The sequence below is a fragment of the Peromyscus eremicus genome, chromosome 19, assembly GCF_949786415.1.
Source record: "Peromyscus eremicus chromosome 19, PerEre_H2_v1, whole genome shotgun sequence".
Lineage (NCBI taxonomy): Eukaryota > Metazoa > Chordata > Mammalia > Rodentia > Cricetidae > Peromyscus > Peromyscus eremicus.
The window spans coordinates 70,325,810-70,344,842 of NC_081435.1; the positions used below are offsets into that span (position 1 = coordinate 70,325,810).

At 48.7% G+C, this 19,033-nt stretch overlaps 1 protein-coding gene across 4 annotated transcripts in view; it reads left to right on the forward strand.

The window, feature by feature from the left end:
- Znf516 (zinc finger protein 516) overlaps nucleotides 1-17,391 on the forward strand; it is a 95,042-nt gene extending 77,651 nt beyond the window's left edge. For 2 of the 4 annotated variants that reach the window (XM_059245954.1, XM_059245953.1), the window contains exons 4-5: nucleotides 3,706-3,810; nucleotides 13,368-17,391. In XM_059245954.1, the coding sequence (XP_059101937.1) occupies nucleotides 3,706-3,810; nucleotides 13,368-13,555 (293 nt within the window). In that variant the 3' untranslated portion in view covers nucleotides 13,556-17,391. Of the gene's footprint in view, nucleotides 1-3,705; nucleotides 3,811-5,366; nucleotides 5,435-13,367 lie in introns of all 4 variants that reach the window. The other 2 variants (XM_059245956.1, XM_059245955.1) reach the window with 2 other exon arrangements.
- Nucleotides 17,392-19,033: the final 1,642 nt, after the last annotated feature.

Consider the following 19,033-nt stretch of genomic DNA (forward strand, 5'->3'; position numbering starts at 1 on the left):
GGATCTCATGTGCTTGGGGTCGGGGGTGGTGTGGATTTTGGATCTTTAGAGATTTCGGAATAATTCCCTATACATACATTCTCTTGGGAATGGGGTCCAAGTCTGAAGACAAAATTCATGCAGTCTGGAGGTGGTTGTGGGGTGGGAGTGGGGCAGTGATTTTTAATACGATTGTTCATGAACTGAGGGGTGGTGTGAGCAGGACTTTAAGTTTTGGAGCATTGTCACATGGACGTTTGGAGCATCAGTAGCCAGTAGTGCTCGTGAGAACCTGCCTAAAGATTTCCCTGCTGGTTCGCTATGTCTTGGGTACGGTGGCCCTGAATGACGGCCCTGTTCTTGAATGTAAATCAAAGGTCACTTTCATTTTAACATGCATAGCACCAGGGACATGTAGAGCCTGTTAACATCAACAAGAAGAGGGGAAGATTGCAAATTCGAGGCCAGCCTCGGTACTTAAGTGAGACTCGGCATCCAAAACCAAATCCACCCCAGTCTCAGTCCATTCCCGGCGGTCCTACCCTCTCCTTGAGTAGCATCGTTTGTCAGGAACCCCCCATAGCTTCTCGGAGCAGTTACTCCTTGAAGTAGCTGTCTTGGTGCCTCAGACCTAGGCCATTTGAAGTGCTGTTAGGGAGGTGTGCTGCCAGGCTGTGGCACCTGTGGGAACCTGGGTTGGTAGTCTAGTGCTCTACAGTTGTGGATTTCTGGTGAGGGAGGTTGTTGGTTTTTACTTGATTTGGGGACAGTGTCTGTGGCTGGTGAGGTTCCCCTCCTCCGTCTCAGGTTTGGGCGTGCGAGTGGTTCTTGGCCCACAGTCCTGTGCTGTTTGTAGATCGCCCTGTGGTGTGAGGTGCCAGGATGGCTGGCTGTGGGTGGGAAGCTGTCCTCCATTCTTCCAGTGAGTGTTTTCTTGGAGTCCATGATGGGACAATCACCTGTTAGGGATGCCTGGTTCTTGGCATCTCTTTGCCCTGTCGTCCTGACCTTTTGCAGCGGACCTGGATGTTTATACTATGTTCCAGCGACTGACCCAGACTCATTCTTTAAACTAGTTACTGCTGGTAGCCTCTTGTGATATGTCTGGCTCTTTACCTGCCAATGTATACCTTGGTGAGCTAGGCCTCCGATGATACCACATTCAGGCTACTGTAAAATCCTGAGTTACTCAAAACTTTCCTCTATTTGAATGGAAGACTACCGTGGGAGCAAACAGCTCCAGTGTGCTTCCCTAGAACCTCAGGCTGTGGAGACAGGCTCTCCACAGTGAGAAAATGGCCTGCTTTGAAAGTCCTACCCCCCCCCCCCACTCCTGACCCATGCTGCCACTGCCCTGGGTGTCTGGGCAGTAGCTGTTGATTTGGGCTGGTCTGGGTGATGTTTTATAGGAATGGGTTGTGGAGCCCCACTTCTCCAGCAGAACATAGAAGAACAGCTGTTGCTGCCGTAGGGGCCAGGGCTCAGATTAAACCCACTGTATTCACTGTTTTTCTTCAAAGCGACTGCAGAGTCCAGAAACGCAGGGCATAACACACATGGTTTGTTGATAACAGGAGACATGGAAAGTCACTGTGTCTCCAGTCTCCCTCCCTCTATCGCATGATGATATGCATTTCAGACAGGGAAAGGAGATAATTCTAGATAAAATAGTATGCGCGGGCTTCCTTATTGGAACTTAGAAAAAATTCATGTCTCATTGTTTCGAGTAGCTTCTAGCCTCGTCTTTCTCTTTACAGATCACACAGCACAAGGTAATGATGAGAAACACTGCCATGCTGCCCACACACGTCTCTCTGTGCATGGCCAGAGCTGTTTCCTCACTCTGGGGAGCCTGTCTCTGCAGCCTGAGAATCTCGGGAAGTATGTTGAGGTGGTTTGCTCCCAAGGTAGTCTTCCGTTCAGATAGAAGATAGTTTTGAGTAACTTGGAATTTTACAGCAGCCTGAGTGTGGTGTCATTGGCTGTAACTGGCAAATACCCTTTCTTAAAAAGTAAATGGAAGTGCTGTGGTAGTTGTGTGGGGGACTGCGTGTGTCAGTTCAGTGAATGAGTGGAGAGGTTGGACAGGAAGTGGACAGCAGTAGGCAGAGAAAGATGGATAGTGACTTAGAGGTGGGGGCTGCGGCAGGGCCGCTGTCGGAACCATTGCCATGGCTTGGTGTCTCTGGTGTGGTTGATGAAGTGTTTTGACGCTGTAGAAGTATACCAAGGAAGGTTCTAGAAGAGCTGTGAGTGGAACTTTGCTAGGCATTCAGCAAATCAGTAGAAACTGAAGGGGACGGATCACTTTTCAGATTGAGCATTCCTAGAAAGGAGCATCGTTCTCCTCAGGCTTCCTGTCAGCCGCTTGGCTCAAGTGGAAGTGGAACACTAAGCTTGCGGAACCCAGGGCATCTAATTGGGTGGCTGAGCTCTGCTGGCACCAGGATCCTCCATGCTCAGAAGGGGCTGGTTCTGTCTGTTGTGAGGTGTGGACCACCCCCCACCCCCCCCCCCCCCGCAGGCAACATAGTCACCTTGTGGGTTGCTTTCCCGTTGTCTGGCTTGGGAGGTCTGAGGGTTTTACCTCTTCCCTGTACTTGTAGGCTCACACCAATTCTCCAAATTAAGTGTTAGAAAGAGGCCGTGTGACCATCCTGGTCACTCAAGACCTGTGATCTTTCCCACAGGGTCATCCTCACCTTCCACCATGAGTGTTAAGCCGTGAGCATTGGTTGGTGGCTTCTCGTTAAATCTTAGTGTTCTTTGTGTGTCCCCAGTAAGTCTACAGGAAATGAAGTGCCTTAGTCTGCAGGGTCTCACCGTGCAGACTCATTTTCTTCATCTGCACAATATGGAATGTGACACAGTTTTATCCAGTTGCTACCAGTTGAGCATGGGGACTTGGGGACGGTCCTGGAGGTGTGTATCCTCTGGCTGTCCTTTCTGTTTGCCTTAGGCGTTCCTCTCAGATGTTAGGGATGCCCACGTCCAGGTAAATGAGACCCTTGAGTTACTATGGGGAAGGACACCGTGGAGAAAGGCTCTTCGCAGCAGGTGTTACCGGAAGAGCGAGAAGGAACCAAGGGTGGAGGAAGTCCCTTTTCCTGGCAGGGCTGCACGGTGCTCCTGACTCTGAGGGGAGCCCAGAACTTAGGCTCGGGGTGTATCGGTGTCTCTTGCTCTGTCCTGCCTTGTTGATGGTACAGGCTACACTGAGGGCTACCACCTGCTTGTTGTCAAGAGCTCCAGGGGCAGACAGGTGGGAGGCCATAGCTGGGGCGGCTGCTGATGGCCACTGCTCTGTGTTTGTCTCCCTGGATTGCAGCTGTGGGCACAGTGGGCTCTGTTCCTAGTCACTTCCTGTTACTTCCAGGCTTTGTCTCTGTCACCCCGGTGTCGCTCTCATTTGTTTATTTTAGTGCTTGGTAGAGCCCGGTGACATCTGGGTGGTGTATCCAGCTGCTTGGAGCCACATGCCCACCACACAGTCTGGCAGTGCCGCCTTGTTCCTGTCCTGTCCCTGGAACGTTTGCTTAATTCACCGTAGTTTATGCATCCTTGCAGCCTTGTGTGTGCCTGTCAGCCCAGCCAAGGCTGACAGTTGTCACCAGGGCCAGCGGTGGCTCCTCACATCGATATGTCAGACAGACTAACGATGTCTTCCTCTCTCCCTCCCCTTCCCTCTTTTCTCTTCATCTCCATGCTATGCCACGTCATTAACAGGGACACCGCGGACACAGGCCCGCCAGGGAGGCTTTGTCTGTGTGGAGTGCGGCAAGAGTTTCCACCAGCCCAGCCAACTCAGGGCCCACCTTCGGGCACACACAGGTATCACAGCCCTGTGCCGTGTGACTGGCCAGTGCCAAGTGTATGCATGCTGTGTACGGGGGTGGGGGCGGTTCTGGTTACATTCTGGTGTCATGACAAATGCCATAACCAAAATCAACTTGGAGAGGAAAGGGTTTATTTGGAGTATACTTCCAGGTCATGATCTATCACTGAGGGAAGTCAGGGCAGGAGCTCAAGGCAGGAGTCTTGAAGGGCTGCTCCTTGCTGGCATGCTTTCTGGCTCACTAACTCACAGACTAATACTTAGCTAGTTTTCTTAGACAACCTCAGACCAACTGTCCACAGATGGTGCTGCCCACAGTAGACTGGGTCCCCCTGTATCAGTTATCGATCAAGATACATTAGCTTTGTTATACAACCCAAGACCAACGGTCCATGGATGGTGCTGCCCACAGTAGACTGGGTCCTCCTGTATCAGTTATCAATCAAGATACATTAGCTTTGTTATACAACCCAAGACCAACGGTCCATGGATGGTGCTGTCCACAGTAGACTGGGTCCTCCTGTATCAGTTGTTGATCAAGATACATTAGCTTTGTTATACAACCCCAGGCCAACTGTCCACGGATGGTGCTGCCCACAGTAGACTGGGTCCTCCTGTATCAGTGATAAAGATCCTCCCTGACAGTCATGCCCGCAGGTCTGTCTGCCCCAGGCATTTCCTCAATGAGATGCTTTCTTCCAGGTGACTCGGTTGAGGTTGACTTCCCAGCACAGACCCTTTTCTGCTAGTCACTGTCATGGTGGGCGTGTTTGGGTTTCAGGTTTCCAGAGCTGTCACTGTGCCATCCACCTCTCAGTTGACCTTATTCGCCTGTTCTGTACGTGGCGTGGTGTTATTTATTTATTTATTTAGCATCTGTGTGTCATGTAGCTTAGTTTGAGAAAGATCCATTTGCATATGTTCCCTTTAACTAGAGTAGACCTTCAGAAATGAGATGCTAATGAGTCACAGTGTTACCATCATCAGTGGCAGCCAGGGCATTAGTCTTCCAGCCCCAAACCTGATGACTTCCATCCTGATGGGCAGAGCTGGTCTGTAGATATGTACAAGACCCCCTTGGCTCATCAGTGGTGACCCGAAGCACTTCCAGCCCCTTGTACAAATCTGACCTGAGACCTGCTTGGGCTACCTGTGTGTCACAACCGAGCAGGAGCCTTAGGGAGATGGGTACACTGTCTAGCAGTGTGACACGCACATACCCAGAAACCAGCCTGATGCTCAGTGACACAGGCCAAGTGGTCAGCAGAGCAGAAAACAGGGCCCTTTACCCACATACTGGTAATTCATGTTGCTCGGGATTGCTTTCCACAGTGTGGAGTCTGACTTAGGAAGGGTAGTGGCCCCGGGCATCCGTTACTGAGGTTTCTCACTGTAAGTGTTCCTCACTGTAAGCGTTATGGGGAGTTGGTGTTTTCCAGCTGCAGGCCGGGTACTGGTGTCTCTCTGTGAAAGTGCTTCATCCTTAGCGGCCACTTTGATTTGCACTCACGCATCTCACCAGCCCCCTGCTAACAGACCCTTTTCCCCACAGTGGTGTTTGAGTGTGATGGTCCACGAGGTTCTGAAGTGCACACAGCCTCCACAGATGCCCCCAAACAAGTATGTCCTATGATGCATGTCTGAGTGTCAGTGTGCCTGCAAAGACTTGGGACATAGGGCATCTGTGCGTAATGTGCGCTGTGGAATAATTCCATGTCATTGGAGCCCACCCAGCCAGGACTGTCTGGGGGTGAACAGAGAGCAGGAGGCCACATAGCTGCCAGCTGCTGCCCATGATAGCTGGTGCTAAGGAGCAGGGAGTTGGCAGTGGTCAGTGGTGAAGAAAACATCAGAAGTTCTTAGTCTGGGTCTGAGTTGGCCCGCAGATAAATCACATCTTGTCTCCTTTAAGAGCACTACTTTCGAATTCCTCTGTAAGAGATGCCTGTGAAAGATGTCGGTCTGGTGTTTCCCAGCTGTGGAAACACCGGGTAAAACAAGGCTCTTGTGCATTGGCACACCTGCATGCCTGCCCTCTAACACCTCTCCTGTGGGAGTGTGACTGTCTCACACATGCCATTTGGTGTGCGGGGGATGTGGCAAAGCTCTGTGCCATGCTTGGTTCGTAGTATGGGTCTGAGGGGTGTAAGTGCTCCGGGTTGCTTTTCTGTTATCCGGGGCTCACAGCGTGTGGCATCAGTCACCTTCTGCTCCCCGCCCTCTGCCCGCCTCCCCCACTGTCTTCGTCTCTTCATATCACTGGGGTTATCCACTGTTCTAGGAAACTTCGTAGCTGCAGAGACTCTCCTCTTTGCCCAAGCCCTGTCTGGCTGGTTGGATTCAGGTCTGTGTGCCTGGCTCTAAAGTGTCCCATGCCCTGTGATGACAGGATTAAGGCCTCCACTGTGGTCCCACAATAGTGAGATCTCAAGGAACTTGTGCAGGTTGTTTTAGCTCATTTCAGTAAAACCTGTGGTTTAAAAGTATACAGCAGCTCCTTTGTGGTGGTGAGACAATTTTTAAAAAAATAAATATAACCTCTCCTGAATACTGAATAGAAAGATATCCTGGCACAGGGCCTGTTCTTGAATCAGCTTAGTGCTGTTTGCTGTAACAGAACCAAAGGCTGCTTGCTACTGAAGAGCCCTTGTGTGGAATGCCTGGGATGCAGTGATAGGAAGGATGTATTGTGCCCAGAGGCTTAACATTTGGGCATCACAGCTAGAATGAATCCCAGGCGCTCCTGCTCACAGGCCACCTCCAAGGCCACCAAAGACCCCCTGTGGCTCAGTGTGTCTGATGGAGAGGGATGCATGAGGTAGATCTGCCAATAGCCCCCGAGTCTCCTAGCACTGGTGAGCCTGCGTACTGTGAGTCATTCTTGCCCAGCTTGTTCCCATGCTTTCGTCACATGGAAACAGGAAGTAGAAGGTGGAAGTCACTAAGACTTTAGGCTGGCTTATTCTTGGGTTACTTTTACTTACACTAGGTGTTTATGGTAATTATTGCCATCTGTGGCTCTGACAGAGAAAGATGCTGACGTGTCTTCTCTGTTGCTAAACTTAATGCTGTCCTGTTAGACTCACTGCCACGGTCCTCTGTCACGCTCATGACCATCCAGTACTGACATCTTGTTAGCGTGGATCCAGCCCTGAGGTGCACATTTGCTTCGCCATGAGGCCTCAGCGGGTCAGCTCTCATTTGTCTGGAAGGGCAGTTGTAGCTCAGGCCTTAGTGTTTAGCCCCAGCTTGACTCACCCTTCTTTACAATAGCTAGTTGGTTTAGTTCCATATTTAAGGTCATGTGCTCCATCAGCCCCTTTGCCCTCCCTTACCTTGAAAAGTATCTTTTGTTGATTCATCATAGAATGTTCTGGATCTTTATGGAAATTCTATTTTTTGTTAGTATATTTTGGAACTGTAAGAATCTAGAAGAAGTGTGTTGTCAGAAAACAACATCTATGATAGGTTGGGGCATAAGCTGTGTTCTTCCTTCTTCCTGATTCTTGTAGTTTGGTCATGATTACAATGGTGAATTTAGGAGACGTTAACTTAGAACTAGTTTACATCATCATTAATGCCAGGAATGTATCTTGTTATGCCTATCAAGGCGTTTTCCTAACATTAACCAGTTAATATTCACGTTGGATTATTTTCCTTTGGGCTTTAGAGGCTCTGGGCTCTGGACTTTTTTTTAGATCATAAAACACTGTTTATTCATGCTAAAATCATTCCAGGTGACAGTCAAAAGCTGATGGAGTTTTATATATGTATGTAAAAGATGCTAAATTAGCCAGTTGAGGCAGTATTTGAAAATTAAGTTTTATAATCCTTTCACTTATTGACAGAACGTCTTGGCAGCTCCCTGTGCCAGACCCTGCGTGGGTTGGGGGAGATGGAATCTATGGTTAAGGCTGGTGGGTGGTTTGGATGAGGGATGGGAATGGTTCTGGGAGCTCCCGCTGGGGCAGAGGACTTGCGCTCAGCACGGGGACAGACTCCAGGAGGAACAGCACGAGGAAGAGTGTGGAAATCAGCTGGCTGGAGAGGGCTTCGTGACATGGGAGGCAGAACTGTGGGTGTGTGTCTGGAGAGTTGGCAGCATCTGGTCACCACAGGAGATTGTCATCCAGAAGAAAACCGAGCTCGAAGCAGAGGGGTGATGTCCAGAGTTCAGCTCGGAGGTTGGACTTGTGGACAACCAGGGCGATGATCCCTGTGAGAGATTGTGTAGCCTGGTCAGCATGGGCATGGAGGAGAGCGGGGTCTGAGAGACGTTTGAGAGGAAGGATGTAGGTAGTAGACGAGGAAAGACGGGGATGTGAGTTGGACTGGGTTCTGTCCTATCCTTAGGCCTGGGTAGGGGAGCAGGGTGAACCCATTTCCAGAGAAAATTCAGATTGTTTAAGAAGCCTTTTTATCAGGACTGGTACAAATGCCTAGCAAGCAGGCAACTTGGAGAAAAAAAGATCTTGGCAGCAATCTTTATGTTTAATAGGTATCAGCGTTCAGTTTACTCAGGGTGAGCTAACTCGACTCTGAGACGTGAGTGATGTAGTTTTTAGGATACACTTTGGAAGGCGCTAACCTCGATGGGAGATGCGTTTCCTATCCTGTGTAGTGCTGACACAGTGGTCCCCAGGAGCTGCCCCACACCCGGCGTGGAGCACACACTGTGAGGGAGCCACTGTTGCCTGATACTCTAGTGAACAGCTGTCTTGAGTAGAAAACTCTGATGCAGTGTGAGTGTGCACAGAGACCTAGAGCACGTTGCTTGTGTCTCTCTGGTGTGGACAGGCCCATTCCCACAGGGCGGGGACGGTCAGTAGTAGCTTATGCTAGGGAACAGCCCTGGGGCGTCTGGTCTTCACTCACCCAGCCTTTGCAAGGTGTGCTGATGGGCTTGTGTGTGTTCGGATTTTGCTGTGCTTGAGAGACTAGTCGCTCCTTCTTTATAAAAGGGGGGTCCGGGAGAAGCCCTGGTTTGAGTAGTCTTGCCAACTCGGAGTTTCCCAGCAGTTCTTGTTGCCAGTTGGTGCGTTGAGGTTTTTGCATTGACAGCCACAGAACAACCGTCAGGGCTAATTCTGCCAACTTCCAGGATCCGGAATCACCCGGGAGACCAACCTTTGGGTCTGTCGGGGCGGGGGGAGTTTCTAGATGAGGCTGGCTGTGGGGGGAAGACAGCACTGTGGTTAGCGCTGTTCCGTGGACTGAATAAAAAAGGGTAAAGCAGGCTGAGCGCAGGCATTTCTTGTGGCCAGCTCTTCCCTCCCTTTCCCTCCCCCTCCTCTCTCTTCCTGATGGAGGATGCGATGTAACAGCTGCCGGAAACTCCTACCACAAGGACTTCCCTGAGATGAGAGACTTGAGCTGAAAGTTCCCTTCCCTCACTAAGTCACTTCTGGGGTTTTGACATAGCCACTGAAAAAGGAACTAATGCACACTTATTTTGCATATCAACACTTCAATTTCCCGAATCAAATTTAGAAAATCAAAATATGCTGCACTTTCTGGTGACATGACTGAACCAGAGTGGGACCTAGCAAATCTCTGAAGTGGTTGGCTTAACACTGTCTTCTCTCAGGCCTTTTCCATACATGAACTCAGAGGAGCGAGAGCTAATTTGCTGCTGAGTCTGAGGGTAATCTTTTTCCTGTACATGTCCTGTGATGTACATGTCCCAGATCACAGGTGTATAGTCACAAGAGCCCAGGACCTTCAGAAAACAGGTCCCCAACCTCTCCTTTGTGATGTCCACACGTCTCTATCGGAAGTAAGAGGCTTGGAAGTTCCAGGTTAGTTTATGGCGTGAGTTTGCAGACGGTAGCTCTGGCCACATGACATGTTGTCTGAACTGCTTGTTACCTCCCAATTATTGTAAAAACCAAAATAAAGACACAAACTTAGGAAGCCATGAAGTGTCTTGGCCTTGAGTTGAGAAGCCATTTCTTCCTCCTGGTGGGAGGGCAGGCCCTCACAGGACTCGGTTTCATCCTGGTTGAACATTCTCTATCACAAGCGTGGGCAGGATACCAAACCAAGTTTCCAAGGAGAGTTTTTATTTAAGGATGGTGTATCATGTCCATGTTTAGGTCCTGGTAATCCTCAGCATTTGCCATTAGGAAAAAAAAACACAAAACACTTTTTGAAAATTACATGCTGAAGTATGAGCGTTACTAATCCATGGTAAAAACTGTCTAACATTTCAGAGAAACCGTTTTTTATCATTATTTTATTGTTCAACAATTAGAAATTAAACTAGTAGCTGGTGAGATGGCTTAGTGGGCAAGTGGTTTGCTGCCTGAGGACCTGAGTCCTCATGAGTACCTGAGCCATGTATGAAGCATGGAAGGAGCTGTCTCCTGCACACTGTCCTCTGACCTCCACACATGCACCGTAGTGTGCATGCCCACAGGTGCACACACTGGGACTACATAAATGTAGTACAATATTTTAAAAAGAAGTTAGAAGAACTTTTGAAACCATCCCAAACCCCCCCCCCATCCCACCCCCCCAGTTTATAGAGCTTTGCTGTAATGTGAAATAGAGTGTTTTTATTTGTTTGGATTTATTGTCAGAATCTAAAATAGATGTTTATTCTTTGTTATTCTAAATGTTAGTTTAAAATAGTTAAGCTGGAGAAATAATTCTATTAATCAAACTAACAAGAAAAGTTAAAAAAAAAAAGGCAACTCACCCTGCATCATTTTCATCCTGTGCAGTGAGCAGTAGAGATGGTGCATTGGGGAGGTCTGTGAACCTGCATCCTGTGCAGTGAGCAGTAGAGACGGTGCATTGGGGAGGTCTGTGAACCTGCATCCTGTGCAGTGAGCAGTAGAGACGGTGCATTGGGGAGGTCTGTGAACCTGGCATCCTGTGCAGTGAGCAGTAGAGACGGTGCATTGGGGGGTCTGTGAACCTGCATCCTGTGCAGTGAGCAGTAGAGACGGTGTGTTGCGGGGGTCTGTGAACCTGCATCTTTGGCCCATTCTCACCAGTGCACTTGTAGATTTTTGGCATCACAGATCTGATAGCTAATGCAAGCTGAAGCTTTTATTTGTGAAATCAAACAAGCATCTTCCGAACATCATCTGTTTTCTCCCAGTATAATACTCCACCACATGTAAGTGTAACTGCAGACTTAACCAAAATCACTTCACCTTGTCACTGCTGACTGACTGCTGGCTGGGCAAAGGCCAGGGTCCCCGAGGTCTGGTGCACAGTTGTGGGTTAGCACCGACGAGCCTTGCTCTGTGGCTTTTCTTGTGTGCCCCTTGTGGCTTGTGTGCATGTTGAAGACAGACCCCCATGACTGTACAGTTTGGCCCCTTGTCTTATAAAGAAGGGGAAAATTGATCTCACCTGGTTCCAGAGTCAATGTCTAGCCCTAGAACACTGAAACAATGATAGCTAGTATTCATTTCAGCTCAACCTCATCTCACAGTTCACAGCTGTGAGAAACAAAATCCAGTGTCCCCAAAGCCAGCTCCTATGTCCTGGCTGCGGCCTCCCTGGAAGAGGAAGCAATTTGTGCATTTTCAGATTACTACTGTAGATCTCTTGTCCCTGTTTAACTCATTATTTCTTTAGATCCCTGCAAGAGTTACTGTATTAATGGTCCCATCATTGATGGTCCTGATGAATCAGTGATATAAAATGACTCTTCAGAAGTGAGGCATGTGAACTCATCTCTTCCAGTATAAAGGGGAAATGCCAGTCCTGCAACAATTTGTGGATTCATCATAGCAAGTGCCTTATTCTAGATTTTCAGGCTTTACACAGTTGGGATAAATGCTTGGAAAGCTTTCTGAGCTGTGCAGTGTTCTGCCCTTTATTGGGGGAGGGCTATCCCTGTTCTCTCTGCCCTGTCCCAGGGGCAGTTTATGGGGTCTGTCCAAAGATAGAAGCCACAGGTAGATGTGTACCAGGGCTGTAGGGCAGCAGTCCATGCAGACTCCAGATTTGCACAACACCACAGCCTTGTTCATGACACCTCGGCCTTGCACAGCTTCCCCTGTCCTGGAACCTCTGGCAGTGTGTTTGGTATAGACAGGTGTTTATGAGTGACACTCAAGGCCAAACACTCAGAATCACAGCTCTTTTTCTTGTGGGAGTCAGAGCCCCCTGTTGCTTGGTAAACTTGCCCAGAACTAGTTCCCAGTGAGCCCTGCTGCAGCTTGGTGTCCACAGAGATGGCTGCCGTGCAGCCCTGTCAGCCATCTCTCCTGGTCCACAGCAGGAAGTTTACCATCTCCTAAGAGGGGGTTGTCACATCTCTAATGGATGTTACTTCCAGGGCTGCAGACCGGCCACTGGCTAGAGCTCTGTACTTGCCTTGTCTCGTAGACATTCTCTAGTATCTTTCTGGTTTCTACTGTGTGTTGACCAGTCGACATTGTGTGCGAGACCAGCTTTTAGTATTTTTCTGAAAATCTTAGCTAAAGATTTGAAACATTAAATTCATGATGGCAATGAGCTCATTTCCTGTGTGTTTCTAGGGTTCCCATAAACTTAGCTAGAGACTAGAGTTTCCCATGCGCTCTGTGGTTTGTGGATGCATGTTGATTTCAAGTGGTTGGTTGGTGTCTTTGTTAGGGTTTCTATTGCTGTGAAGAGACACCGTGACTACAGCAACTCTTATAAAGGAAAACATTTAATTGGGCCTGGCTTACAGTTTCAGAGGTTTAGTTCATTATCTTCGTGGCCGTGCGCAGACGGACGTGGTGCTAGAGAAGGAGCTGAGAGTTCTACATCTTGGTCCACAGGCAGCAGAAGCAACTGTGGGCCACACTTGGCATAGCTTGAGCATAGATGTCCTCACAGCCCACCCCTACAGTGACACACTTCCTCCAATAAGGCCACACCTCCCAACAGTGCCACTCCCTGTGGCCAAGTTTCCAAACCCATGAGTCTGTGTGGGTCATACCTATTCAAACCACCACAGAAAGATTTATCTTGGCATGTTATCTTGTCCTCCGCTGGAACATGACATTGTTCGAACACCAGTGCTCCCACTTACTGGGGGGTACTGTACAGGCTCATGTCTGTGCTCCCAGCTGTCTCTGTTCATCGGACTCACAGCATAGCTCTTCTGCTTCTCCACTGAGGGAAGCACTGTCTTCAGATGTGGAAACCAGGGGCTTTCCTTTTTTGCTTGTGTGGCTCCACGTTCACCCGTAAGCACTGCCGTTCACCTGGGAATCGTCTCCGTACCATAGACTTGTGCTTTTCAAACCCTGTTCCTCCTGCCTTGCTGATTTTTAGCCCCTGCTCGGAGCCAAGCCCACCACTGCTGCTTGCTGCCTGAAGCTGGTGATGCTTTCCAACACTGATTTCCTAGAGCTGCCCCCACGGAAGGCAGCAAGGTGACAGCAAAGTGTCCGTGCTGGTATAAAGTGAGCTGCCCCTAAAACCAGAGGCCTCTGTCGCCCCTGCTACTTTGCTGTGAAGGGCACCTGTGTTTCTGGGTCTTGCTAAGAAAATTGATACCGTAAGTGCTCTTGTGACTGGAAGACAACTAAGCTTGCCTGCTATTTTCTTTCTTTTGCAGGGGAGAGACCATACTACCCCAGGGACTGTGCCAGCGGGGCCTCTCCGAAAGGGGACCTAGAGACACGCCTCCAGCGCTCAGCCCGTGATGGTGTCGACAGTGGCCTCACGGGCGATTGGAAGGCTCCCAGCGGTGACCATGGCCACCTTGGGGAAGAAGAGCCAGGGTCTCCTGACCAGATACCTTAGACCCGGGAGCCGCTGCGCTAGAGCAGGCCAAGGGAGATGCCTCCCTTGGTAACATTTAGGGACAGCGAAGATGCTATGCCTAGAATCCCGTGTAGCTCTTTCACACACATGTATGTGCTCATCCACCATGGCCTGTGTTTCCTCATGATAAGCAGTGGTATTGGCAGGCACAGTGGGAGCTCAAGGCATCTGTATTACTCAAGACAAGCGTGAGACACTGGAAAAAAGATACTGGTGTGTTTTGGATGGAGTGGAGACCTAAGCACTGTGGGAGGTGTCCAGTGCTTAGAGGTGACGCTGTCAGGACGTGGGGAGTGGAGGCCGCTGAGGGCCCGCACTCCCGCCTCTCCCTGCCTCAGTGGGTATTTAGTAGCAGGTAAGATGGAGGGTGTATTCAGGAGCTGTAAGGCTTGGTGGTGCTCAGGCTCGGTAAGGCAGGGCGATGGCGGATCCTCACAGTTCCGAGGTCTGGCCGTGACCCGCTCTGAGCCGTTCATGTCATCCTCATGCTCTCTCTGTGTTTTCGCCGTTTGGGCTGCGTCTGGCACAGGAAACACGGCAGAGATGGGAACACATAGAAATCCGCTTTGGAAAAGAGAGTTAGTTGAACACTAAGAAGAGCAGGCGTCTTTGTTTATTCTCAGGACCTTTTTGTAACAGGGCTACATTCTGCAAACTGCTCACAAAAGAAGACTACACGTCTTAACAGATTAAGCCACTGAATCCTCCCAGTTTGGGCCTGTTTTAGTGATGGCAGAAGAATCCTTGAGCAGTTTGGGGGCCCTAGATCATTAGGGTGCTACTGCCCTGGAACCTTCTCTTCCCCTCCTCCCCATCCCAGCCTCTCCCCTGCAGCACCCCGGCAAATAGATGTCTTTCCCTCTTGGGCCTGGTGCCCACCATTGGCCTAGTGGCTTTGTTCCTAGGTTGGTGGGAGGGCACCAGGCCTGAGGGCGAGGACGGCTTTATATACCTCTTCCTTAGTCACGCGAGTTCACGGTTCTGCGGTGGGGTGAAGGCCCTGGCAGAGGCTCTGAGCCCACGCAGCCGCGTGTGCGCTCGGAACTGTATTCCGCAGGTAGCAGCGTCCCCCTTCCCCATTGCTGTGACACTGTGTGTGATGGCGATACTTCTGCAAGTTCCAGATGTTTGCACATAGGATTTTATGCATTATCAGAAGTTACTGCTGCCTTGAATGAAAACGTTCTGTGAAATTTTTTGCAAAAGCTTTACTAGTTTTTTTTTTTATTGTGAAATTTTGTAAAGGCAGGAAATGGATTAAGACGAGCATGCTAAATATATTTTTCAAAAAAAGAAGCAATAATTTTACATGTACAGAAATTATCCTAACCTTTAATATACTGGCGAGAGCGACAGTTTACTTAACACAGTAATGGATCAGTGCAGTTTTTGTAGGAAATGGGCTTCTGATACAAAGACTTGTTTAAACACACATGTATACATGAACCCTGGCGTGTGGTTTCTCTGTTCTAATAATGTTGGATTATTATTATATTATTATTATTATTGTTATTGTTATTGTTAGCTAATGTTTGATTCTGGATTCTACTTGTTGCTGTTTTAATTACTTGACCGTTCAGGTGGCTGTGACACTTGCAGACAATGCAATGTTAACTGGCTAGCAGATACATATATACATATCTATGTGTATATATAATTATTTTTTTTACTTATTTTTTTCCTGATACGCCTACACCAGGTATGTATGAGAACGGCTTGCCATGTCCGAGTGCTTGGGAATATTGATCGTTCTGAGACATTACCTTGAGCAGGTCGCAGAGACACATTCCTCTCTCCACCTGAGGCAGCAGAGTACTGTTCTGTTGATTCGTGTTCGATCATTTTGATAGCTCGCCCCACCGTTTCTGCATTCTCTGGCTTTTTGTTTTCTTGGCTGAAAGTAAAGGTGACAGTTAGGAATGTGCAGGGGCCTGTGGTTTGGGCCCCATCTCTATCTGTGTTTTAGTTATTAAAAAATTCTGTACACAAAGGGACACAAAGGTGTCGTCTGCGTTTTTACTGTGTCTGAAACTGCACTTGGCATTGAAGCTGGAAGGGTCTGTCTTCCAGTGGGGCCTCCTTCCCAGTTGGTCTAGGGAAAGAGGGGTGCATGGGGTCCCTGCAGCTGAGGGTCTGTCTGAAGAGCAGCCAGGAGAACAGCCAATCCCAGGATAACCTGCTCCTCAAAGCACAGAGATACAGTTTTCATGTAGCCACAAGGCCGTGAGCAACGCCCTCCCATCCCCCCAGCTCACACTCCTCCTGGGACCAGCTACGTGCTGGCCTGGGTGTATGGCCTCTTTGTCCCACTGACCATCAGTATTGGACCGGTTTGTTAATTCATTTATGTCAGCTCAACCCTAGTATTTAATATGATTTGTGTTTTCTTATTTATTTAGCCAGTCTGTTTTGATTTGCTCCCTCTGCGATAATTTCCACATTTCTGACTGTTACAGACTTCCTACTACCTCTATGAATCTGCTGTCTCCTTGTTTCCTAACGGGACTTTTACAGTGTTGGTCTAATGTGACTTAGACAATAAAGGGTTTGGTTGTCTACACTGCAGCCGCTCTGTGTGTCTCCCCTGCCTTCTGCCCCGCGCTCTTCCTGGTTCCTGCCTCCCTCCCTCCCTGCCTCGCTCAGTCCACCTTTCACCTCTCTCTTGCCTTTTTCTTACCTCCTCTCTTACACATCTTCCTCATTTCAATGGCAAATAACACATTTCTCAAACCCTTTCTTAATTCAGAGAATGAAGATTTAAATTCACAAATAATAAACAAATCGTGGGTTCTAACTGTCTCCCCTGGGGAGTTGCCCAGTGTACCTGTCCACACTTCTGCTGGCTCTCGGAAGTCTCTTCCGTCTTAGGTGGAGACAGTTCAGCCTCCCCTGCACAGTACAGTGTCCAGGTCAAGTGGGCTTCACCTTTTTGGTTCTGAAAAGTAGTAGATATTTTAAGAAATTTTCCCCAATATTTACTTATTTATTTTTTAAGTCCAGAAAGACACTGGTTTCTGAAACTTAGGTGCTCAGGCAGCACAAGGTCACTTCATACCAATGAGAGTGCCAGTGTTCTGTAGGCTGCAGGGAGGCCTCTTCAGATTGGCTGCTGGGAGGCGCTGGGGCAGGAGTCACAGGCCTTTCAGGGGCCCTGTTGAGCAGAGCAGGTGGCCGGTTCTACCTTGGCCTCTCCAGGGCTGGTAGCTGTGATCTTTTCTCCTCCTTGGAGCCAGGAGGATGGCTATGCTGGGCAGATGAGGGTGTCTTCCAAGTCGCACAGTTGGTACAGTTCTCTAGGAAGAAGCACCCCTGCCCTTGTGAGGAACTCTTGACCAGCCTCTGTAAGACAAGACCCCTCCCTGCCACCACCACCTGCAGAACGTGATTGGTTTTTAATGCTTACAAATCCAGCAACTTCTAATAGTAACTTTTATTTGCTGAGGAAAAAACAAAACAAAGAAAAAGGCCCTGCAGACAAGGCCTCTCCCACCATGGGTGATGCTGCAAACCGCAGAGCCTCCGGGACATGCCTGCATGAAGTGACCACCAAGCAAAGGTTCCTTCTTCACCAATTTCACTAATTATTCTCTGAGGTGGGAAGATGCAGAAGACCATAGAGTTTGTATTTCTTTTTAAAAATACAATTTATAATGCTATATTTTGTACTCTTTATATTAGAATCTGTAACTAGATTGATGTATTTAACTATTTCTGAGAAAAAATTCAATGTTACAGCTGTGTGATAAAAGATATTTAGATAAAACATATTCACGCTATTGGAATTTGAAATAAATAAAAACATCTTGGAGTTGTAAGATATTTGCCCCTCCTTTAGAAGGTGGCTTCCATCATTTGACAGCCTGTCTTGACCTATGGTTATTTCTTTTTATTGGCTGAACGTAAGCCCAAATGTTACTATTCTTTATTTGTACAGTTTTACAACAAGCCATGGGGTGATTCACCTAAAAAGATGCCAAATGGACAGCCCCCCCAATCTTTTGTGAATTCCAGGATATGCTTTTTTCGCTTTGTTTTTAGTGAAAAGCCTTTTCTTTCTTTCTTTTTTTTTTTTTTTTGCTACACACCTCTTCTGCATGAACACTATATTTTAATATTTGCAGCAAACTTAGATAATCCCTTGGTGCAGTGGGATTATCATAGTAGAGTGTGGGGAGGGGATCTGGGTGCTGGAGCCATGCCTGGTCTCTGTACCAGACTTTGGGCATCTGGTGGCCTAGGGCCTTTGACCCTCCCACTAGGTAATAAACATGGGATCTGGCCATCAACTGCCTAACTAGAAAGTATGTCTTAAAAGTAAAAGATGTACCTGTATGTCTACGTGCCCCCGAAAAGGGATGAGCAAGTACTTGGGCGTGGCTTTTGGCGGCATGAAAGTGGCCGTCACTGCTCTCAGTCCCTCCAACCACAGAGCCATGGGCAGCCTCACGCTCACCCACTCCTGCTGTGCTCTAAGGTGAATTGCCATTTTTGAGGGGTTTCCTAAGGCCTCAGGGTTGAGCAGAGGGAATACAGCCAGCTCTGATTCAGGTGAGAGGTGTGGCTGTTCTGGGCCTCCCCGCCATTGGATGGCTGGTTCCTAAAAGGATGAGATGAGGAGAGAGAAGATGGGAATACCAAGTTGTCAAAAGGCAGCTGAGGCTGAGCTGAACAAATGCAACAGCCCCTGAGATGTGAGAGCCAAGCCCAGCCCAGGCCCCCATGTTTCGCCAGGAGTGACTAGCTCTCAGACTTGATGATGCTCCAGTGTTCACATCCCAGATACACATTTCCCCTTATTCTTCATGGAAACACGTTTTCAGGAACGTAGCCCGGCATTCTCTATCACCGCCTCTGTGTAACAGTACGGACGTGCATGCTGCCTGGAGCACTTCCTTGGCTGTTTGGGGTTACGGGAGAAGACCAGCCAGTGATCACCATGTCCCTGATCTGAAAGCAAGCGCTGAACATGCTCGTGTCACACACTCACACTCACAACTGATAACGCTCAAGTGATGAAACTGGTGGGCCCAGTCAACCCAAGGTGCTAGTTTGTGTTCAGTCTTTTTTTTTCTTTTAAGGTAAATACTACGAGAGGGACCAGCAGATTGAAATACGAATCGTGGCTGTTGCTTGTGGCCAGTATGTTCAGTGCATACTCTGAACTGATAAAAGGCCTAGGATGACTTCCAGGGAGTCCTCTAGGGATGTAGAAGCACGTGATCACACAGTCCATTAGATTTCCCCTGTTGGAAGAGGAAGACATAACGAGCAGGTCTTCTTTCTGGGACCCTATAAGAAAATACTTTAGTTCGGGTCATTTTTAAGCAGTGGATTCACCGCGCTCAGTTCCGGGTGGTGGGAAATCCAGGAGCAAGGCACCAGAGACTTGGCATCTAGCTGGAGCCAGCTCTCCCACACTGCTGCACTTTGTGGCATCATCCCTGGGTAGAAGGGAGA